Source organism: Mustela nigripes, chromosome 1 (assembly GCF_022355385.1).
Source record: "Mustela nigripes isolate SB6536 chromosome 1, MUSNIG.SB6536, whole genome shotgun sequence".
In the NCBI taxonomy this organism is placed as follows: Eukaryota; Metazoa; Chordata; class Mammalia; order Carnivora; family Mustelidae; genus Mustela; species Mustela nigripes.
This window is the reverse complement of record NC_081557.1, coordinates 266012426-266037669: the sequence shown is the minus strand read 5'-3', so window position 1 is coordinate 266037669 and position 25244 is coordinate 266012426. Positions and strand designations below refer to the sequence as shown.

The following is a 25244-nucleotide window of genomic DNA, read 5'->3' as shown; positions in this document are numbered from 1 at the left end:
TTGGGGCTCTGTCTAGAACAGGGGTTCTGGCTTTCCATACCCCCTAGATACGGGGTTACAGTGCAGCTGCTAATTGTCTGAACTCAGCTTCATGTACCAATTTAGCTGTCACCTTGCTTCAAACCTGTCCACGCGCCCACACTCCTTCCTCACAGCGCACAAGACCTTCCGTGATGGAGCTCACCAGGCTCCGCATCCTCACTCCTCTGCCTCCTCCTGACCTGCTGGGGATCATCCCACCCATCACGGTGTCCTTCACCTCCGGGTCTCTGGAGGTGCTGCTCTAACGTCCAGGACAGCCCTGCACTGCCACCTCTCCGTTTCGTCTGACCTGCCTCTCCAACTGCCATTTGGGTAACTGGTACTTATTTCTTTGGATTCGGCAAAGGCATCCCTTTCTCCAGGAAAGTTTCATAATGGGAAAACAAACCCAAACGCTCCTCACAGGGCTTCTAAAACACAGACCGGCCGTTTCTCCAGCAAGGTGGAGGCGGAGCGGACTGAGCAATGACCCCCACATGGTTCTGGTAAAATGGACACAAGCTCCAAACTCCCTCCCAGCACCCAAGGAGGCCCCGGGACCTCCGGGATGCTCTAAAAAGGACAGAAGTGGTGGACGGGAGGTTGCGGTGGATTCCACATCACCTTCCCTCTACCCTCTTGTTGACATGAACAAGAAATGTGTTCCCGAGACTGGTTCTTACTGGCCCCAGGGTCCACACTCTGAGTCACGCATTCACCAGACACAAGAGCGGGGTGCTCTATTAAACCCCAGCAGCGCGCCTCCTCCACGCGCAAACCGCGAGCCCCTCCACCCAACTCACAGTCATGTGGAGAGATGCTCCGCGCGAGAGTTTAGGCGCCCCGGGTGTCTGCGGTAAGATCGCAATGTTGAACGTGCGGCTCTCCAGGTGTGTGTGGGCGTCTGTGGCACTGGACACCTGCAAGGAAACGTGACACTGGTGAGCCTCTCATCTGTGCTGGGCACAGCCTGTTTGTGCGTGTTTGCTTTACCCCTTGAAACCATCTGTCTTGGAATTCTATGCATTTTTGCATTATGATTTTCATTCTGCTCTTCATTTCAATGCTAATGTTTTACTGATTATGAAAAAACCATGTAATCATTTTAGGCAGTTCTAAAAATGCACAGAAATACAAATAAAAACTAAAAAAGCCAGAATTTCACTAGGTAAAAATAGAAGTCATTAACATATTGATGCATTTTGGTTTAGTCTATTTTCTATAGATAAGTGAAACTTTAGATACAATTACATGTTCCACATTTTTACCAAACGTAATAATGTGATGTTTTGCTATTTCGTTAAACAATCTTGAAAACATGATTTTTGATAGCTACGTATCTCATTATAAGCATATATGACACATGATTTATATGTGATTTTTTTTCTAGTGCTTTAAACTTTATCCAGCACAGATACGTACACCTAAACTATAAATGACAAATCTCAGCCTCGTCACTGCAAAAGCGAGATTAATAACATTTACAATTAGAAGAGTCACCAAATCGACCTCTTTTTGCTTCAAAATGCTAAAAAATGATGCTTTGCCGATGCCAATAGCTTTTCTCCTCCCTCTGTGATCTTGAGCTGCCCCTTGAGCCCTCCGTCTCTCCTTGGTCTGCTCCACCAGGGGCCGAGACCTGCTGAGGCCGGAGTGGGCATATATAGCTGCAGTAATCGCACAGGAGGGGGCGGTGTTCTCTCACGTCGGAGGATAAGCAGGAATGGCAGTCCTTGCCCTGTGTCTTCTCAAGTCGTGCCCAACAGAAAACCTGTCTTTTCTATGTCCATCCCACCAGAGGCCTGGAGATCAAGCTTTGGAATATCCACACGTTTTCAAAAAGACATCTTATGGTGTGTCATTATGAATAATTCAGTAACAATAGCGATGATTCCCTAACATCGGTCACAGGCGCAGCACTCTGCTACCTACTTTTCAAAAGTTATCTTACTTATCTACTTACTAATCTATCTACCAAGGAGCTATTATCTCTTATTTTAAAGATGAGGAAACTGAAGGGCATAGAAGTTGAGCAAGGTGTCTAAGTCATGGTCAGTAAGGGTCAGTATTCAGCCAGGTCAGCGGTTCATGATCTTCCCACTGACCAAGATGGCTCAATTTGGAAACTTTAGAACCTTAGGAAAGGGGAAAATATGCTCTGTTTTTTGAAAAAAAACAAAAAGAATGGAACACCATGTAGGTAGTGAAATGTGCGTATACTACCAAGCAAAGAAATCACTCCTTGCTTCCTCAGTAAACATACTGGTGTGAAATAAACGTTGGTCTTTTCATACCGAAAGCCCCAAGGCCGATTCAACATGATCTGAATATACCAAAGCCAGTTCCCTCCTATGCCCCCAAATGATGTAAATGTACATGCTTTCTTCTCACTGTGCCATGCTCTACTTTTTAATGCCACTGTGTTACATAAATCCCAAGTTTTCCATGCAAAGTGACAGATGGGGTGCATTGACGGCTCATGATGGCACATCAGCATTAAAACAAAATTAAATCCATGAAACTCATTATATTGCATTTTCTGCTTTAAAAAAAGAAAAGAGAAAGGGAAGAAAGGGAAGAATCATTAGAACAGCATCTTTTTTAGTTTAAAATCCTTCTGGGACACTAAAATGATGAATGAGAGAAGTTGCAACCATTTATTTTAGCACACAACTACAGTGTCTGTGTCATTTCAAACCAAAAGATGAGGCAAGCCTATAAAACAATGAGGCTTTAAAATCACACCGCAACTTCCACATCCAGGAGAACATAATCTCAGAGAGTTGTTTCACATTTGCAATAAAGATGCCGTCCGTGCTCAGGATGCACTTTCTGGAATGCCTTCAGAGAGAGAGCTCACAAATCACCGGAGGAAACCGAGCTTGTTGCTGCATAATTGCTCCCTGTTTTAACCAAAAATAATTACTGCTCTTCTTACCAGACAGGACTCTGGCTGACTCTTGGCATTTTGGTTATTTTTTTTAAAGAATTTTTATTTATTTATTTGACACAGAGAAAGAGATCACAAGTAGGCAGAGAGGGAGGCAGAGGAAGGGAAGCAGGCTCCTTGCTGAGCAGAGAGGCCCATGTGGGGCTCCATCCCAGGACCCTGAGATCATGACCTGAGCAGAAGGCAGAGGCTTAACCCAGTGAGCCACCAGGGCGCCCTCTTTGGCTGTTTTTAAAAATCAACTTCCGAAGGATGATTTACTGTCTCTACTGAGGATGTGATAAAGAAAATCCCATAGATTGTGAAGAAGATTTCAGCTCAGGGTTCTAAACACGTCTTGAGGAAAATGTGTGAAGACTTTCCAAAGGGAACCCCTTTCAAAGTAAGAATGTTCAGCTGCCGTGTCTCAAATTCTAGTGCATCTGTTTTTAAAAAAGATCAGTTACTTTTGCTTTTCTATAATTACCCGTTTAGTAACCAAGTTGCAAAGGCAAGCCAGTATCACTTTGAGCAGGTAAGGAGACTCCTTCCCGGGGAGGTGCTCCGGATGGAGAAGGTCCTCCATCCCGACACCGATAAAGGCAAAGGCAGATCCGAGGATTCCAGTTTGCTGAGGTGCCTTCTTATGATTAAGGTCTTTGCCTCCATTCTGACTCATTCTCTGAGGACTGTGCAGTTCCCCAGGTGCTAAAAATGAAGACGCTAACTTGGCAGACGGCACGTGAGGCTTGCTCACCCCTGGGATGTTCCAGATGCTCAGGATCATCTCATTTTATTTTATTTTTTTTTAAAGATTTTATTTATTTATTTGACAGACAGAGATCACAAGTAGGCAGAGAGGCAGGCAGAGAGAGAGAGAGAGAGGAGGAAGCAGGTTCCCCGCGGAGCAGAGAGCCCGTCGCGGGGCTCGATCCCAGGACCCTGGGATCATGACCTGAGCCGAAGGCAGAGGCTTTAACCCACTGAGCCACCCAGGCGTCCCTCATCTCGTTTTAATACTGGCCAAGTCTAGTTCATCTGCTCCCTGGAAAAGCACGTCTTTTGTACTATACGTACTAGTCAGGCGAGGAAGACGGCCACACCAGGCCTCAGGAACGGAATGGGCGGGAATTTTAGCAAGGCGGGCCGCTTACTGTGGCAGCTTATCCCCAGCTGGTTCAGGACAAAGGAAAAGCCTCAGACTCCAGACCCCGAGGGTCCCCGGCCCCGCGTTGGCTGCTCAGCCCCCATGAGAGCTTCTCTATATTTTCTCTGACATTTTCCCAAATTCCTCTCCGCATCTACATTTTGATGCTGTTTCTCATTCGAAGTTCCTCATTCCTTTGTACTTCTATTCAAGTCTTTATTTCCAAATTGCCCTTGACGTAAGTTTGCCCAATTTTATTGATCTTTCCCAAGACTCGGGGTTTGTGCTCATTATGTATTCTCCTGTTTTATACTGAATCAATGCCTCTGCTTATCTTTATGAATTCCTCTCTTTGCTTTCCTTAGGTTTCTCTTGTGGTTTTGTAGCTTCACTTAGTCCATTTATTTTCATATTTTCTGCTCAATAATAAGAGCTTAAAGCCATCAATGTTCTGGAGTATTATTTTGTCCACATCATCTAAGTTTTGAGGAGTTATTTCCTCCTCATCAACATTTCTTAATAGTTTGCCATTTTGATGTCCTTTTAGAACGAGTAATTATTTAGGAGACTGTTTAAAAAATTCTAAATGGTTTGCCTTTTTGGTTTGGCCTCTTATTATTAATTTCTAATTATGTGTGATAAGTGCCAGAGAATGCGCTCACTATAATTTCTTGTTCTTTAATTTATGGACGGCCTCCGAACGGTCTATTTGTCTTAGTCTGCTCAGGCTACTATAACAAAAATATATAAACTGAGTGGCTCATGAACAAGGGAAACTTATTTCTTGTACTTCTGGAGACTGGAAGTCTGGAGCAGGGTGCCAGCTTGGTTAGGTTCTGGTGGGGGATCTTTTCTGGGTTGCAGACCACTGACTTCTCATTGTGTTTCCACGGCAGGGAGCAGGGAAGCGGGGTGGGGGGGCAGCGAGCTCTCTTGTGTACTAATCCCATCCATGAGAGCACAGCCCTCATGACCTCATCTAATCCTTGTCACCTACCACGGGTTTCACGTCCATATACCACTGCACAGGGAGGGGGCGGGATTGCAACATACACATCTCAGGACACAGACATTCAGTCTATGGCACTGGTATTTGCTCAAGCTTTATAAATGGCCGTGACACACCCACGCACAGTGACAGGCAGTACTCTACATGTTCCATACGTATTAACTCATTAAATCCTCATAGTAATTCTATTTTACCGATGAGAAAAATGAAGCACAAGGACTTCACCAAAGTAATTTTCCCAACGTTGTACAGCCAGTGCCCAGCAAAACTGAAATATGAACCCACTGGGTTTGGCTGCTAAGCTTCTGATCTTATCATAAGATGGTAAATGTTCCAAAAACATTTGAAAAAAGAAATATTTTTTCCTCCATAGGGCACTGTAATATTTGGAAAAAAATTTTTTGCTAGACACTTTGGCCATTACCTATTAAAAACTCCCTGCCATGAGATGACTCTGCTTGGAGAGTTATTGTAAGACCGAATTGGGAGATTAGAAAACCTGTCAATGCTATTAATTACATTTATTCTTCCCCCAAATGTAATTTCCAGGCAACAGAGAAAATGACGCAAATTGCATAAAAGTAAGAGCGAGGGCTTTCATGAAACCATCCGGACATCAGAAAAGATGTCAGTCAGCCGTAGAGGGTACCTGGAAGAGGAAGGAGTCGCTCTGGGCCGGGACTCCCGAGTGCCTGTACCACACGATGCCTTCGTTGATGTCGCGCTGGGTGAAGGTGCTGGTGGGAGTGGCCGCCCTCCCATCAGGCAGGGGCTGCCCTTCCTCCGCCGGGCTGTCCGCAGGCATATCGACCAGCAGGACCACCTCTCCTAGGAAAGCCACAGAGTTAGTGAGGGTCTCTGGGAAATGGAAAAGTTGGTCAGAGCTCTCATCTCCTTGGCTACTATCTATTTATCTGTCTTCCTTCCTTTCTTTCTTTCTAAGAGAAATTAGGTACTCCTTTGTTTTTAACCCAAGGCGAAGAAAAGTATGTTAGCACAGAACGCAACAGGCATCATCAAATTCACCTCCAGACACAGAATTCCCAGTCTCTCAGCTAAAACACACTAAAAGTAATTCAAGGGCACTGCAGGTATGAAGTGTATCAATTAGGTCACATAAAATCGCGAAGACAGCAAACATTCACTGGCTGGATGGACTGGGCACCGGATGGGTTCATTTGTACCTGTAACTTCCGTGTAGCAGGAAATGAGTTCTAATCCACACGATTTCAGTGTAAACACAATGGGAAATTTGAAAAAATTCAGAGTCACTCTTGGGAGAATTCTGTACAATGAGAATGATGTTAGCTGGCCCCGGGATGCTTAGGGTAGGGACCGCATGAAGCACATTATGCGATGGTTCAAACCTGGCTGCGTGAGCTTTACATGGGCTTCATCAGCCTCTGTTCCTCTTAGTAAAATGAGAATCATTCATGGGTATTTAAAAAGGATGTTGGTCATCCTTTTCATTATATTATTTCATCCTTCTTCTTTTTTTTTTTTTTTTTTAAAGATTTTATTTATTTATTTGACAGAGAGACACAGCGAGAGAGGAAACACAAGCAGGGGGAGTGAGAAAGGGAGAAGCAGGCTTCCCGCTGAGCAGGGAGCCCGATGCGGCGCTCGATCCTGGGATCATGACCCAAGCTGAAGGCAGCCGCTTAATGACAGAGCCCCCCAGGCGCCCCTGATTTGATCCTTCTGAAGATGCTCTTATTATCTGCATTTAAAAGACAGGTCTTTAGGCTCAGAGAAGTTCCGTAACTTCTTCAGGTTCACAAATGGTATGTGAAGGAGTTGAGATTCGAATCCGAAGCTCAGGCTCTGGGTCATGAATCTCTGTCTCCAGTCACGGTTGTTTTGTGTTCACAGTCCTGCATCTACCCTCCAGGAACTCATCTTGTTTTCTCCTCCATCATTCCGTAGACCTCACTGGGATGGAAGCAAGGACACCTCAATCTGGTTCTAACGCTTGCTCTCGACCGGAAGCTACCGTTTTTGTTCGAGTGAAATTGCAAATATGGAGGCGTTACGGAAGCAAGTGAAATTTCACCAGGACAGTATGCCCTCAAGGGTCGGCTACACAGGAGAACGGATGAGCCGCTGAAAACAGAAGCCACGTTCTCATGAAAATCCACCCAATAACAACTTGAGAGGAGCCTCCGTCCACGCAGATGGTAAGAGGGAAGGGGGGGGGGGCGAGGTTCTCCAGCGGGACACCCAGATCTTAGTACACACAGCAGACAGCTGAAAACACCCTCAATTACACTAGAGCAATTTTCTAACTTGAAGGAAATATTCCTTCTAATATGTATAGGCACTAAATTCGAATTCAAAATCAGCATAGTATCCTGGACGGTGATGAGGTACTGAAGTAAGGAAAAAGCCATCCGTAGTCTTCTTTAAAAAATCATGTGTAGAATCAACTCACTCTAGTTTCCTTTAGTATTGTTTCTCATTTATACCTAAGTCACAAATTCCGTTAGCCATCTCTCTCTGGTTTGGCCTCTGTTCATAATATATACGGGTTTTTCCAAGATATAGATTGTTTAGGAATGTGGGTACAGCTGCAAAATATTTGAAAGTAGACTTCTACAATGAAAATGTAAAGAGTAGAAAAATAGAACATACTCAAATGCTAATTTTCTAGCTGTTCTTCTTTATAATAGGAAAACTAAGCAGACCTAATGAAATAAACCTGTTTTTCCAGATTTAAAAAAAAAATTGCCATGTTATGCAGATGAACAGGAACCAGAGGATATTGACTAATCCCATAAATTTCAACTCAGATCATAGTGACTGAATGCATGTTAGGTGCTAGCTATCACGCTAGCCCCTTCAGGAATGGGGATTCAAAGATAAGCAAGGCATAGTTCCTACCCATAAGATCATCCCCCATAAGCAACCAGGAGCCACTGTGAGATTTCAGTAGGTGAATTGCACGAACTGACTTAGAACACAAAACATATACGATCAGAACACAGGGAGCCTATGACCAACCCGTTAAAGAGGCTGAGTTTTATTTTATAAAAATAGTAATCAGAGTAATTAACATTTATGTAGACAATTGGATCAAGTGTGAGGCAACTGCAACATCCGGATGAACGGCAGTAAGTTTGGAAAGAAAGAAACAGACGTGAGAGTCACTAAGCAAGTGGAAGCAACGGGCCTGGACACTTGCAGTTGTGAAGGGTGCGAGATGGGGAGGGACCCGGGAGTCCCCTGCTGACAGGAGAGGCAGCAATGCCCTGGATGCATGAGCGGGGGTGGGGGCAGCTCAGCACTGGGTCTGCTGAATACCAGATGCCTTTGTGCTAAGCCCATGAGGAGATGGAGAAGTATCAGTATTTTGTGGGTTCACCACAGCAAGGTGAGAGATTTTGTGTCGTACCCCACCTCTGCTTTTATTATGACAAATACAAGCAGCCGACCTTTTAGATATATGGAAATCCAGGCTTACAAAACAGTCTAGGTTTAAAGAAAAGGAATAATAGTCTCCACTTGGGATTTCCTTAATACTGATGTCTACGGTTGAATCAAGAATTCTGAGGGGGAAATTTGATAGGTATTAAGAATTAGAATCTCACTGGAACCTCCATGAATTATTTGGGGATTGACAAAATTTGTATTAAAGCTTTCTTACTCGATGCTAAATAATTTAGAGTTGGCAAAGTGTTGGATGAAGTCAGGTTTTCCCCCTAATGATACTTAAGTAACTTCATTAAAACCATCTCATTAGATTTATTTTCAAACTTGTGAAGTAGCTAAAGGTACAAGTACTTACTAATCAACTTGTCCACACTTCTATCTGAGAGCAGTGATGAGTCTGTAAGTGGTGGAATTTGGGTCCATCATGCATTTGCAAGCAATTTACGTTTGGTTCAGATCCCTGGTCAGGTCTTCACAAAACGTCTAAAGCCGAGCCTGGACATTCTAAGGTGAGGAGGGAGTGCACAGTAGGTGGGGTCGCAGCGGGGAAGGGGTCCACAGATTCACACCACCGCGACAGATGGATGTGACCAGACTGGTGTGCACTGGGCTTCCAGTTCCCACGGCCGCCTTCACTTCTGAGTGCTTCTTAAGGGTAATGTGATTGGATTATTACTGATAGGGGGCTCTGGACACACAGAAGGAGGATTCTGTTCACAGGGAGAAGTTAATTAAGAGACTTATAGTAGGATAGGGTCACAGGCAAGCCTACATGGCATTATCAAGCCAAAATGGCTTAAAAAATAATTTAATTCAGCACTGTTCTTTTTAAGAGTTAAACTGAATATTGGAATATTGGGCTGTCTCTAGGAAATTAAATTTTTTGGCTTTTAATGATCAAGATAAAGGTAGAGAATTTAATACATCAAACGGGTCAAAGATTTTTAGAGCTGAAAAGGACTTAAACATTATCGAGCTGAAAATCAGTGGATAAAAGAACACGAAGTTGAATAAGGTCGGCGGACTAATTAGTAGCATTGTATCCACTTGGCCTCCTGGTTTTGATCATTGTTCCATTGTTCTGCAAGATGCTATCATTGAGGGAAGCTAGATTAAAGGTATTCAAGGGCTCTTTGTACTATTTTTGCAACTTTACAGTAAGCCTAAAATTATTTTCAAATAAATAGTTAAAAAAAATTATCTAGCCTAACCTTTCAAAGAAAACTAAGGCTCAAAGGAATCCACTTGCCTTCCTCAAAGTTACACAACTATAATAAAAGACACCCCAGCTAGAGCAACGATTTTATAATTATATTAATTCTTAATTAGATTATGCTTTTCAATGTCTTTGTTACATTGGAATTATTTTTATTTTTTAAAGTCTTTTTTATGCAAAGACTTTATTTATTTATTTGACAGAGATCACAAGTAGGCAGAGAGGCAGGCAGAGAGAGGGGGAAGCAGGCTCCTGCTGAGCAGAGAGCCCGATGCGGGGCTCGATCCCAGGACCCTGGGATCACGACCCGAGCTGAAGGCAGAAGCTTTAACCCACTGAGCCACCCAGGTACCCCTAAGTCTTCTTTTTTTCGAGAGAGAGAGAGAGAGAGAGAGTGTGTGTGTGTGTGTGTGTGTGTGTGTGTGAGAGTGGGGGGGGGGAGGGTCATGGGAGGGACAGAGGGAGGGAGAGAGAATCCTTGGCAGCCTCCACACTCATGGTGCAGAGCCTGGTGTGGGGCTCCATTTCAGGACCCTGAACACACGGCCTGAGTTATAATCAAGAGTCGGTTGCTTGGCACACTGGGCCACCCAGGTGCCCCATTGGAATTACTTTCAAATTGCACAAAAGTTAACTTTTCCCCCCTCACTACAGAAAATAAGTAATTTTTAAAATCTGGAAACCAGAGAAAAACAGATTATTATTCCTGCGCTATTTAACACGCCAAGAAAGTTTTTATTTGTAGTGAATAAATATTTTTCACTTTGAAAAATATAATTTTCATTTTCAGGTGATCTTTTTAATTCTTTTAAAAAACATACCTGCCTATTCTTTTATTTTTATGGTCTTGGTTATTGCCTTACAGTTTCAATTCTTTCTTTTGTGTCTTTAAATCATTTCAATATGCTTGTTTTATAGTTTTTATGATTACTCCTTTGTTCGAAATCCTTGGAATTTTAAACATTTTGTTCATTTTTCTTATGATACTATGGATTGCTTCCTCATTTGTTCTGTAATTTTGAATTCTGAGCTAATCTTCAGCAGTTTGGGCTGTGAGAATCCTGAAATTCGGAGTTGAGGGTGGATATTCCGCAACAGTTTCTACCAGTTTCTGCAAGGGACCCAAGAATTATCATTGGCTTGAGATTAATATTCATAGGAATGTCTCAGCATTGGGTTTCTCAGACCATGGGCAAGTATAACTTCACCCTGGATCTGTGGGAGAAACAGGCGAGAAGTTCTTTCTTGGCAGACTTTTTTGCTCTACTCCAAGCCCTGGGAAACACAGGTAGGTTTCTTTGCCATCTCTCTGGGCTGGTGCCCTTCTTGTTTTCTATTCTGTCCCTTGAAATGAAAGTCTTTCCAGAGTCCCAGTTTTATGCAAGATCTTAACTTCTCTATTTCTGCATGGCATTACCTCTCGAGCCCTTGGGTTACGGGGACACATACAAGCCTCTCAGGGAAGCTGTTCCATCAGCATATGCCCAGACTGGCTTTAAGCTCCTTCTCTGCTTGCTACCTGGAGATTTCTCTCTATTCTTGAAAGGTCAGCCACGAGGGTCCTATAATTCTTATCATCTTTTATCCACCTTTTCTAGATGATGACGAGGGGAAAATTTTCAAGTTATCATTCTCTACTATCTTGCTAGGAGTGGAAGTAACAACAAAGATCTTTAAAAGTGTTTTTATGTAAAACTTTTTTTTTTTTTTTTAAAGTCTCAACAAGAAGTCTGGCAATGTTCTGGAGGGAGCGTAAGGTGGAGTATGAGAGCCCGAGCTTCAAAATTAAACTGACATTATTAGCTATATATGCTGAAAGGAACTATGTATTAGCAAGTTACTTTCTCTGTAAAATGAATCTACTTTAAAACTTAAATTTTGGATTTCATGTTTACTCGCAGAAAATTTAAATTTTGGATCTCATATATACTAACAGGTCTACATTACTTAGCATATCACCTGATACAGAATATGTGTACAGTATCACAGTAATTTTGATGATTCTGTGTTTAAATGAGACCTGTGAGGTATTAGAAAGTCAGTGTCACTGGAATCCCAACCTCGCTGCATGGCGTCATACCATAGCAAGTCCAAGACTGCTGGACACAACGATGAGATCACGAGAAAGGAAAAGAAAAGTTACCAAATTGTGGGTGGTCCTGGGTAATTTTGTAGACGATTTCTGAGGCACTGGCACCTGGAGCTTCAGCCTGTAAGATTCTGTTGGTAATCTGCAGCATCCCGCCTTCTGGAACCCACACCATTGAGTTAGCCATAAGCCGGAGACCTGCGTCATTCTAGAATGAGGAAAGAGTACAGAGTTAAGCCCAAGCCAAAACAAACATATATATATGTTTGTGTGTATGTGTGTATATATATGTTTGTGTGTATATATATATAAACACACATACACACACTATATATAATGTATATTATATACATTATTATATACAAATTCTATTTACAAATAATATATACAAATTTATAAGTATATTTAAATTTAATATGTATTTTTATAAATATATATTTCTCTGTGTATATATGTGTGTGTGTATATACACATATGTGTATGTATATATGTACATGTATATATCAGCCCTTAGAAACATAAGTTATCAGGTACTATTGTTGCCAGCCATCACCTAACAAGAGGTATTCATAGCTCCAGAGTCGCACTATGGATTACGTATGTATATTGTGTGTAGACACATGTATGTGTATGTATATATGTACATATCCTATTTTTTTCCTTTACTTTATCATAAGCAAATAACTTTTCTCATTCATCCATTTCTCTCTTTCATTCGTCCCCCTCACTGTCCCTCTACTCTCCCCACCCACTCCTACTCAAGCATTACACACTAAGCACCCATCAGAGGCTGGCTCTCTTGCCAGAGGCCCAGGATATATAAGAATGCCTAAACAAGATGTCAGTTTGAGAACATACAGTCTAGTCGTCCCGCCGCAGACAACTAATCAGGGCGTATCACAACGATATTCTGTAAGAGGTTGGAGCAGGGTGCTGTGGGAGAATAACGGAAAAAGGGGGTTTCCTCTTTGGGGGAGGAATGCTCAGGAAGGCTTTGCTATGGAAATATCATTTAACTCTTGAATGACCAAAACATGGCCCTTCTAAGAGAGAAGTACTGAAATGGACTCTGTGCAGAGGCAAAGACACGAGACAGTGCACTGTATCTGGGCAAGAAGAATTTATGGGGCCAGGAGAGGGGTGAAAAAGAAGGGACACTCTCTTGAAGTTGGCAGGCAGAAGGTAGAGGATGTACTAAAGGTCTCCATTTATCTTGTAAGCCCAGTAAAGTCAACACGCGTCTTCAGGGAAGGAACGGGGATGAACAGTCTGGGGTTTATGAAGTTTCCGTCAGTGGGAGATGAAAGGGGCTAGAACTGACATGTGTCTGGGGCTATATAAACCATTTATCAAATTCTTGTAATGGCTCAGGTGAGAGAAGATGAAACAGTCATTGCCGTGGGAACAGAGAGTTAGAACCAGTTTCCAGAAACACTAGAGGCCAAACTGACAGACCTTGATGACTGAAAGCGAAGCCTTAGAAACAACAGCTGGGAGGAGCTGACTGGAAGAAATCACCTCTTTCGCCTCCCCCACCCCGAGAAGGCAACCATTTTAGTTGCTAAAGCTACTGTCACGAAAGTGCTGCCATTCTCGATTTGCAAGGTGTGCGCCTCTTCCAGTCTCGTGACTGACATTTTCCACGGAAGGAGGTTAGTGAGTCTGTGTTCAGCTTTCAATCTGTTTTTGTACTTCAAAAATCAGTAAATCTGGGGTTCTAAAATAGGGCATTTCAACGGGGACGTTTTTATAAATTATTGTTATTACTTTCAAATATGCCAACATTTGAAACACCAGAACAGAGCAATACCCCTCCCAGGAGGGGCATATTCAGGGCAGAAGACAACAAATAGGCCTTTGCAGTCCCTTGGCATGAGAGCATTTGCTCCCCACAAGAGGTGGTCCTGGCCATTTTCACTACAGTCACCAGGGAACCGAGTCAAACAGTGCCCAGGAGAACAGCAGCAGAAGCGCCTTCTATTATGATCAGTGCTCAGGGGCAAACTCCCTAGAATTTTCTCCCTTCACGATTGATACAGCATATTAGTTACAAAAACATCAAAATGTGCCAAGAATTTTCCTCTCTACTTACCCCCCCTGAATTCTGGGGGAAAAGTCCCAATTAACTCCAGCAGAGTTTCATATAAGATAATACACTCAGACCCAGGCGTCTTAATTGCCAGAAATCTCTCTAATAGCAGCCGCCTCGTCAAGTCTGATCATGGTTACAGAAATCAGTCATACGCCAACAACCAAATTATGGGACTAATAAGGCAATGTGGTTTTTCATATTCCAAGCAAGTAAGTACTGTGACCTGAATGCATGTCCCCAGATGTCCCTCCCACTACATTTCTATCTTGGCCACACTTTACCAACCCAACACAATTCTTTAATTCCTTGTGACTGTAAATCTTTAGGAGACAGTACTCCTTTTATGTCAGTGTTAGAACAAACATCTGGAAGTGTTAGGCAACATCTGGAAGCTTATTACAAGTTAAGAATCTCAGACCCCACCCCAGATCCTAAATTAGATCTGTATTTTATTTTTTTCACCAACTTTACTGAAGTGTATTTGACAAATAAAAGTTGTACATAGGTAAGGTGTACAATATGATGTTTTGATATACATATACATTGTGAAATTCAAGCTAATTAGGAAATCTATCACTCATATAGCTATACTTTTGTATGTGTATGTGGTAAAAACACTTAAGGTCAACCCACTCAGCAAATTTCGGGTGTATGATACAGTATCAAGTACAGCCACCATGCTATACATTGTATCTCCAGAACTTATTCATCCCTAGTAACTGAACCTCTATATCCATTGACTAACATCTCCCCATTTCTCCTACGCAGCTCCTGGCAACCGCCATTCTGCTCTGCTATTATGAGCTGCGCTTTTTAAGATTCCAAATATAAATGAGATCATGCAGAATTTGTCTTTTTTCTGTCTGGCTTATTTTACTTAGCATACTGTTTTTCAAGCTCATCTATGCTGTCACAAATGACAGGATTTCCTTTTTTTAAGGCTGAATAATATTCCATTAGATACATAGATCACATTTTCTTTATCCATTTTTTAAAAATACTTATTTATTTGTTTTAGAGAGAGAAAGCAAGCAAGCGGGGGTGGGGAGGAGCAGAGGGTGAGAGAGAGAGAACCCTGAGGCTGGACCCCCCACTGGGGGGTGAAGCCCAATGTGGGACTTGATCCCAGGACCCCAAGATCATGGCCGGAGATGAAATCAAGAACTGGAGCTCAACCAGCTGAGCCACCCAGCTGCCTCCTCTTTATCCTTTTATCCATCAGGAGACACTTAGGCTCTTTTCATACCTTGCCTGTTGTGACTAATGTTACAATAAACATGTGAGTACGTATATCTTTATGAGACACAGATTTCATTTCTTTTAGATATATACCTGGAAGCGAGGTTGCTGGATCATATGACAGCTCTGTTTTTAGCTTCCTGAGGACCCTCCATACTATTTTCCATAATGGCTGCATCAATTTACATTCCCACCGAGAGTGTATACAGGTTCCCTGTTCCCAGTACCTTCACCAACTCTTGTTATCTTCTGTCTTTTTGATTACAGCCATTCTAACAGGTATGAGGTAATAACTCATTGTGGTTTTGATTTTCATTTCCCTAATGATGAGTGATACTGAACGTATTTTCATGTACCTCTTGGCCATTTTATGTCTTCTTTTGAGAAAGGTCCATGCAGGTCCTAAGGCCACATTTTAATTGGATGATAAAGTTGATGATTTTGCTATTGAGTTGTCTGAGTTCCTCATATGGTCTAAATATTAATTCTTTATCAGATATATGGTTTCAAATATTTTCTCCCATTTGGTAGGCTGCCTTTTCATTTCATTGACTGTTTACTTTGCCATCAGCTTTATACTCTGATGTGTTTCCACTTGTATTTGAAAAGGATTCCCAGGGGATGTGGAGTCACGCTAAAGCAGGAGAAGCAGAGCTCAGGAAAGAAATAGTAATGGGTTCAGAGTGGTTCTCCTGAACCCCCCAGACAGGTCTTTCAGAATATTTACATTTCTAACTTCTGTTTCCAAATCATTTGTTTATAATACATAAGAAGAAACAGACAACTATCTAAGGGAAAGAAGTATAATTCTTCCCACTCATTATAATGAAGATGGTTTTATCAGTTGTCTTCTTCTGGGAGAGAGCCCAGGGAAGATTCAGGAAGAAATGAATAGAAGCCTATATATCATCTTTTCTATAGTTAAAGTGTCCAGAAAAGCCAAACAAATTTTAACGCATTTCCCCAATGATTCTGACATTTTGCAATTTCTTTATTTCCTTGTAGTTATTTTTTCCTTCTTCTGCACAATGGTGCATATATCCCTGTAAGCTCAAGAAATTAGCCATAACATGAGCTGCATAATCTCCTGTCTAGTGATGTTTTATATGTCCTTCGGGGTACCACATTAGAAAGCAATAAAATCCCAAAAAGGGGTTATGGGGGCATAATCAAAAGAGGGCTTTAAATTAAATAGTTCTTCTAATTCATTTCATAAAACAATGAGCATAGGGAAATGTTGGCAATAAAGTTTGGCCATTATATATTGTGTTACAAATAAAAATATTAATGTTGTAAACCAGAAGTAAGGACCTAAGCTTCTATCATTAGGAGGAAAAATCTCACAAATAAAATGAAAACTTCCTCCCCTAAAATAAATGTTGGGGCATACATGATGATTTCAAATGACAGTGTACCCTAACCCCAGGTCCAACTACTCAAGCTAAAAAATTTTAAAACTTAATCAAGTATTAAAGGACTATAATTGGATATAACAACAGTCCTAAGATTTTATTTATTTTGTTAAAAAATGCCTTATTTTGCAAAGGTTCATTTATACCATAGTTTTTAAAATGCAGCCTTTAAGGACACTGTGGATTTTAGGGAAGGATCATGCAGGGTCGACATAAAAAGTGAGACTCGGATGCTATTTGCCAGGATAAAGGATGGAAAGATACTTAGACCGTTTGGGTGTTTGTCAGTGGGTGTGTGGGCTCCTCAGAAGCTCTGTTCCTTCAGGTCAAGAATATAGAACCTTCTCTCCATGTAGATTTCAACTACTTCATAAACAAAATTTAGTAATTAGATAGAACCAGTTTTTGAATGTATACTCTGAGCAACACACCTTATAAGATGCCAAATTGAACAAGCTAAGTAAGTCCATAAAAGATGAAACCCTGGGGCATCTGGGTGGCTCTGTTGTTGGGCATCTGCCCAGAGTCCTGGGATCAAGTCCCATGTCCAGCTTCCTGCTCAGCGGGAGTCTCTTCTCTCTCTGACCCTCACCCTGCTTGTTCTCTCTCTCTCTCTCTCAAATAAATAGACTAAAACCTTTAAAAAAAAAAAAAAAAGGTGAAACCCTGACATGTGGTAAGGATTTATTTATTTATGAGAGAGACTCTTATTCAAAAACTGAACACTTTTGTGCCATACTTCTAATTGTCCCAAACACCCTTATTATCAAGAAGCATCCACGCCAGACAACCACTGGGAGAACAAGTGTTAAGGACATTGGGGAAAGCACAATCGGGCCGCTAGTCACACACAAGCCTTACCAAGAACAAACAGCCAGAGCAGACTTAGCTACAGAATTTTCCATCCAGTTCATAGCATGATACTTGGGGGGTTTTCACATCAAAGCACTACCCGATGGCAGAAAGCAACTGCTCAAACAACAACAAACGAGGTCACAAAGGTCATCAGATTTATTGCCAGAGTGGACGAAGAGGCCTGATTCCCAGAGACGCCGTAATGAAAAAGAAGCTTGGCTTGAAAGACTGGCAGCGGAGAGAAGCCCACCAATAAGCTTTTCCCTGCCTAGATTTTAGCCCTTATTAGATGCCGAAATGCTTTAAAATCATATCTCCAGTGGGCTCGGGTTTGATAATCCACACAATTAATGAAAGCCTGTTCAGCAAGCATTCTTTATTACCTTTTAATCTTCTTGATTTCTTTTGCTTCCCCCAACCCTGACAGAGCATGTTTCGACATCAGTCCTGAATCTATTTTCTCTTCAGCAGCTCAGCATAAGCCTGGAGGGCAGTACATTTCCTCACTGCCAGGCCAAGGATGAAACTTTGGAGGAAGTGATGCAGAACTTGAGAAATGAGAGTGGAGCCGACAGCTCCCATGCTTATTCCCAGATAGGCCACCCCAACATCAGCAGAGGTGGCCCGAAGTCTTCTCATCTGATGCAAGAGACGGATTCTAACATAGGAACACAGGAACTAGCCTCACTCAAGCTGTTGCATCCCTCCAAATATCTATCCATCCAACAAAAATGCGCTGAACTCCTATGATCAAGAGATCAAGAGAGGAAGACTAAAAGAGTTGCTGCTCACACACAGTTTTGTTTTTCTCTTTCTCTCTCTCCCCTTTCACTTGTGTCAGCGGGTTAAGTTTTCTACTGAACAACACTGGGATTAATTTGTACATCCATTCCTCAGGAATTAGACCTAATCCCCTTCACCATGACACTTAAACCACCAGGTAGACATCAGCCAGTAATTGGCCTGACTTCAAGTTTAATACACAGGCGGGCTCCGTGTAGGGACTTGGATGCCCACCTTCAGAAGTGGCTATCAGAATGAAATCAATCATGTCTGACTATACATGTACTGGAAGCCATTAACAGCTGAAGGATTTTTTTTCTTCCTGGGCTCTGGCAGACTTGTGATTATAAATAGCTTCACTTGTAACAAGATGTGGTGAGTCCAGAGGGAAGATTCCAGGAGGCTTGGGCCCAGACTGCTTGGATAGGACATTGACAAAATGACTAAATTGCTGTCTCCATTCTGTCAATTAGGGGGATCAGAATATATATGACCAAAACATCGAAAAATATGGGCTAGAATGAAAAAAGCTATGTGGGCTACGTGTGATGGGCCAGAACACACTTGAGTCGAAACCACAGCTCCAACAGGAAATACCTTTATAAAAAAATAAACATTTTTAAACTTTAAAAAATGTTTTTATACCTTTTCTTCAGTTTCCCTTTTTTTGAAAATTAGAGATAATAATTGTACAAACATCCTGGAAGGATCATGAGCATCAAATGAAATAATTTACATCAACACGACTGATCCAATAAAGGTTAAAAACAAAACAAACAAAAACACCTCCCACCCATAGTAGAACTTCTAATAGAAGAAATAAGGTCAGGGCGCGTGGGTGGCTCAGTGGGTTAAAGCCTCTGCCTTCGGCTCAGGTCGTGATCTCAGGGTCCTGGGATCGAGCCCCACATCGGGCTCTCTCTGCTCAGCAGGGAGCCTGCTTCCTCCTCTCTCTCTGCCTGCCTCTCTGCCTACTTGTGATCTCTGTCTGTCAAATAAATAAATAAAATCTTTAAATAAAAAAAAGAAGAAGAAATAAGGTCACATGGCCCCACTCCTAACCTTCTTCATTAAAATATTGTAAAAATTAATATAAGAGATTTAAAGAAAAAGTACTTTGAATTCCTGAAAGGAAACATAGTATGCATTTGTAAAATATCCATGTTACAGAGTCAGATTCATTAGTATGTCCTGATGGATGCTGCGTTCATTATCCCAGGTCATTGGCTTAGAAGCCATTAATGAGTTCACCAGACGGACACAAACGCACAACGTACAGGAGACGGAGTGGCGGCAGGAGGAGGGAGGCACAGACATGGTAACACTGACATGAATCCCAACGTGCAAGTGCTACAAGAATTCTCAAGTTCTGTGCTTATGTCTTATTATAAATTAAACTCTAATTTTTGCTTGTTTTGTTTTGGTGGTCAAAGCATTTAAAATCCTGGACACACCCTTCAACCTTAGACCCTAGCATATGATAGTGCCATCCACCGAACCGATCTCCAAATGTGGAGACTGAAACCACTACAGGAAAGGCAGCTGAGAGCGTTGCACTGAAATCCTGTAACAATCTTTGTTGGAAGGAAACCAAGCAGGAAGAAAAGAAACTTTCTGTGTCTGTCTAGACTTCATCTCTTCAGAACTAAACCTCATCTCCCAGGGCAATTGCAAGAGGGTGATAATTAGGATTAGCTACAAGGTGGCTATCTGCCAACTCTATTCTCACAATCAGCCTTCACTTACTCCCCTCTATCTCATGCCACCATCACCGTTTTCATCAGCTGCAAATCACGAGACAACAGCCTGAGAAACTAGCCGGCAGACTATGCTGCATCCAAGCTGTTCACCTGCGCACGGCTCCATCGCAAAGCCTGAACGATCTTCCGTGAGAAACTGACAAGTCATTTCTAAACTGTCCTCGGCAAATCCATCTCTCTAGCTAATCGTCAGTGACACTTTGGTGGCTACTGATATTTGGAATGAAACGTTCAATAAAAATGATAAGTCTCCCAATCTGCCACCATGGGAAAGAACCATTTTTGCTAAAACGGACGAAAGAGCTTCTAGCGAAATATCATCAAGTAATTAGTGGTTCTGAAAATGTTTTTCAGTAGGCGTCTTGGCTCTAGCATGGTCAGCCCAGTCCCTAAACGTCACAGCCACCCCATTAATAGTATCCAAGAACATTCTAGGTACTATGTGAACGAAGGTTTTTAAAAGTGTTCATGTATTAATTTTGATATTTTAGAAGTACAATTCTACATTAAGCCCATGATTTCATATGCATTATTTATGAGGATGAGGCCACAGTAAAAAATCTGATACAAAGAAAAATATTAAGTAAATAATAGAAAATTTATTCGTGGGTATGACAAAAACATATGGAGGCGGCATGGGAGTGACTCAGGCCGACAGGAGTTCCTGTGACCACTAAAAGAGAGAGTTTCCTCACCCTACTTGAGCTGGGCTAACAGAATGGCCGAACCCATCTTTTTTCATTCATTATGATCACCTATGAGCGTCACATTGCATGAGCTGTTACAGAAGGGAGAAAAAAACAGGGGTGCGTTTGATTCGTGGGATCAGACTCAGGCAGCGGACAAGAGCATCAGTGGACGATGAGGCATTTCTATAGCAGCAAGTCAACATAAAGGTGTGAAAGTGTCCCTTGTGCAGAGAACACCGGGACAGGTCCTTCAGATCAAGGATGCGCCTAACGAAACCTATGCTACTCCCTGAGATTGGGTATTGTGTTCCGTGAATCTCTGAACATTCTAAGGATCTCTGTAATAGATGTTTAATCAGTGTTTGAATAAATACCTGTGCATATCTTAACTTTATGAATATTTTAAAATAATATCATCAACAAAACTTCCTATCTAGATGCAAGGAAGCTGCCGCTCTAGGAATCCCACCTACCTGGGGCACCAGCTTCACACGGAACAGTATATTTCGAAAGGAATGCCCGTCGGTGGCCTGCAGGACCGCAACATCGGACACGCTCTCCGAGCCATCGTGAGCGTAGTGGAGAAGGCCCCTGGAGAGCTCATCCAGCCGGAACTGGTAGATCGGGGCTGCAGGGGACTGAAGTGTTTGGAGCAATTGGCCATGACGTGGCGGGTCAAGCACTTCGACCACGACGTCCTGTGGGTTGTCGTCATCTCGGATGTCAAGCACCTGGGTAGTGATGGTCCGTCTCTCTCCTCTGCTAATACGGAGGGCCTCGTTTCTCAGCACATAGGGGGCCTGAGGAGTGGAAGGGAAGGAGGAGAAGTCATTTAGCAGGAAAGAGGGCGACCCGGTGGACTAGATACCATTGTGCACAACCTAATCGATAATTCTATGCTTCTGAAGGGAACTCTTAAAGCTCCACAAAGTGCCGAACGGTGGCCGAGTCAAAGGAATTGTCGGAGGTGTGGGCAGTTGCAGGAACCAGAGCGAGTGAGATTACTTCACAATTCGGGTTCTGGAGGCTTCTCAAGCTACTTCAAGGCCATCATATTCACCAGAGGAAATGGAGATGAGCCTTGTTTCCAAGTCTCTGCTGTTTTGATTTACACTGTATCCCCTGCCTTGTAACTGAGATCAGCCCAGGGTCAAGGGTCCCAACCAGTTTTCTGCATCCAAGAGAGAACAGTAAGAGGCATGGAATCTTCTCACTGGGGTTCAGAGTTCAGTACTTCCCTCTAGTGATACTGCGGTTTGCCGACTTGGGGTAAGATATTTCTGATTCTGAATTCATGTCATATCTGGTCCCAGGCAATAATTTTCTTGAAGCCATCTCCTCCATGCCTTGAAGGGCCCACCCTAGCTCAGGCTTGAGAGCCCAGGAGGACGCGGCCGGAGAAAGCCAACCGCCTGGCTAATCCACGTGGCAAATTTTCAGACGTTTTTCTTGGGATTACCAGGCTTCCCTTCACCAGTTGAGTAAGCAAATACAATATTCTTTCCTAAAGACAACAGTTAATGAACCACAACAGAAAAAATTACCCACCAACCAACAAACCAACCAACGAAACAAACAAACAAACAAAAAATCCAAAACAAAACCTGAGGCCAAAAGCCAAAGAAAACATTATCTTAGTTTTGTATATTGTTTGAAGTTGAACCATCTAGGACTTTCTCTCGGCATATCGTTTTCTTTAATCCAATGGTTTTGTTTTAAAGCTACCTCTCTGGCCTCCTGGAAATTTCAATATTTATTAAAGTAACGTCTGGCTAATGTATCATTGTAATAGTCACATAGTAGGAAGATAGAGAACAGCTCCCCCTCAGAATTCCCAAGTGAGAAGGCAGAAGCTGTGATTCTAGATACGTGGGAATGAAGGGCCCCTTGGATTCTGAAAAAGGAGAGGTCAGAAGGTGATGTCAACATCCGTAAATGGAAAAGATCAAATGAACTTGCATGAGAAAATCTCCAGGAGGTTCAAGACCATTTTGAACTACCACAGGACTGTAAAGGAACAAAAAGAAGTCAAAATTAATTTTTAAAACTCCATTTTAAAAAAGAGTTAAAATGAAAGAAGTTTCTCAAATAATGAATAAAATTTAAAAATGCTGCCACTGTTTATTTGCTTGATTTGGGGAAGACAAGCAAACAAAACTTAGGGAACCATAGGAGCTCACTGTCTGAGATGAGAAAGGCACTTGCCAGTATCTACCCTAAGTCTCTACTTTACCTAATTAGAGTAACTAAACCAACACAAACAAAAAGAACAAAATAAAACTTCTGAGTTTAGGTACTGAGAAATTTTAAGCCAGACAGTCCTCAGGCCTGATGTAGCCCTCTGGCACATATTTACAGAGAACACATGTTTTCATTTTGGGTTCGTTTTTGTTTTTGTTTTTGCTTTTAACATGTTTTAGTTTTAATTAAAACAAAATTAATACTTTTAGCCCAACAGTGAAGTCAAATGAATATCAGATCCATTTCTAATCAACCCTCAACTTCAGTCACCCCTGAAGTAAGAATGCCATCAAGAAGAGCAAAGTTTGGGGGGGTGGGGGGGCTGTGTGGCTCAGTTGTTAGGTGTCTGCCTTCGGCTCAGGTCATGATCTCGGGGTCCTGGGACTGAGCCCCATGTCGGCCTCCCTGGAGGAGTCTGCTTGTCCTCTCTCCATGCCCCGACTTGAGTTCTCTGCCTCTCTCTCTCTCTCTCTCTCTCAAGGAAACAAATAAAATATTAAAAAGAAAAAAATGAAGAAGAAGAAGGAAGTTGGCCTGTGAACACCATCCGGAAGTCACTTCTGGGTTATGTCTCTGTTATCCACAGTCCATGGTCTTTTCATATTTGGACCAAAATTTAAAAAAAAAAATTAAAACAATAGTCTCCTGCTTTTCCTTGAATTCATGACTAACACTCTGCAGAGTTGTGGATATTTAGGTATCCTTGGTTTCCCAGGCTGATATCCCACTGTCTTACTGTTCACAACTTAAGACCCTACTCTCTTTGCATGTTTCAGCTGCTGAATCCCTCAAGCTCAGTCACTCAGACCCTCTACCGCTATCTGTATTCTGGACAGACAAGTACACCTTAACAGAGATGAGTGATGGGAACAGAGGCGCCATCACACCGAGTTTTATAGCATCTACCATGATGTCCTCAGACTTCTGTCTGGCTGGTGCCCACACGGGCACCCCATGTAAGTAGATCCTTAATCAGATGCTCTACCTACCACAGACAGATGGGAGCACAGCGCAGCTACAGGACAGACAGGCAAAAGTAGCTGAGAATAATTTCATATGCCCGAGAGAGAAATATTTAGGCAAAACAAACTCATTTACCCAAGACTAGGAAAGTCTTAACAACTGGAACAGTTTCAAATTATTCTGAAGGGCTCATATCAACTCAGGAGAGTACAGTAAGGCACTACAAGTTAGTGGGCCAGAACGCAGACTCTGTAGCCCGATTTTCTAGGCACAAATGTCAGCTCTTTATTTATTAGCTATCTCGCCATAGACAAGTTACTTAACTTCCCTGTGACTTTAGTGTCCTCCTCTGTAATTAGGGAAAACAACACCCCACAGGGCTATCATAAGGACTGAATGAGAAATACAAAGAAGAGTATGACAGATGTATTAGCAATTAGTTGTTGCTGCTGTTCTTACCACGAGCACTAAAAGTTATTCCAGTAGTATTTCATGGAGAACCTGAGACTAGCTTAATCGAGGTCATTTGTGCTATAACTACTGGAAAGAAACCTTGATTCACACATGCGAAATTATTAATTGTGTGGCAATGTCATTACCTGTGTTGAAAACGCTTGTATGTTGATCAGCTGTGGCTCAGAGAAGAACTGCTGGTCACTAATTTTCAGGGAAAAGTAACCTTTCCTAAAAGAAGTCCCCAAGAAAAGAATGAGAAAATGTAGTCATTAGTCTCTAGAAAAACAAGATTAAAAATATCTTCAGCTTATGTGCATGGAAGAATTTGGATCAAAGCACTACAGTGATATAATATTCATACTGTAAATAAAAGTAACCAGATGAAGATGAACATAGCGACATACAGTAAAACCATGGTGTATTCTCTGACCTCAATATAATGTAATAATTCCATAAATTTTTTAGTTTCGATTTTTCTAATATGGCTATATAAATGTTTGAAAAACCAGTTTGGGGCCCAAGACATAATAATGAAAAACAAAACGAAGGCTAATGGTTAAATTGGAGAGAATAGAAAGGAACTATCAGAGTCTCTGATTAGCTCTCAGTGATTCCCTCCCTCTGCAAACCCCCCCTCCAGCCCGTCCCCAGATCACGTGAGTGAGCCTCCATGGATGGTTCTGCAGTGTTCATGTGACCTGACTCTATCGACCTGGCCCCCATTGCAGCCACACACATATACAATCAGTGTGGACAGGACGAGGGGAAGACGGCCGATCATTCCCTGGAAATCTGCAACTAGCCTGAGAGCCCCCATTTGATGATGCGGAAGCCACAGTGAGCCACGATGAGGTGTGGAGCAAGCCTGTCTGCAGGGAAGGTAAATGAAGCCTGTGAGCAGTGAGACAGAGACC

The 25244-nt window shown here is 42.2% G+C and overlaps 1 protein-coding gene across 6 annotated transcripts in view; it reads right to left on the bottom strand.

Annotated features, from left to right (window-relative positions):
* Window positions 1–25244, bottom strand: part of FRAS1 (Fraser extracellular matrix complex subunit 1) — a 420039-nt gene that overhangs the window by 128010 nt on the left and 266785 nt on the right. For all 6 annotated transcript variants that reach the window (XM_059385668.1, XM_059385660.1, XM_059385681.1 and 3 more), the window contains 5 exons: window positions 24474–24558; window positions 21144–21470; window positions 11895–12048; window positions 5756–5934; window positions 825–941 (listed from right to left, as the gene is read on the bottom strand). In XM_059385668.1, coding sequence (XP_059241651.1) covers window positions 825–941; window positions 5756–5934; window positions 11895–12048; window positions 21144–21470; window positions 24474–24558 — 862 coding nt within the window. The remainder of the gene's footprint in view (window positions 1–824; window positions 942–5755; window positions 5935–11894; window positions 12049–21143; window positions 21471–24473; window positions 24559–25244) is intronic.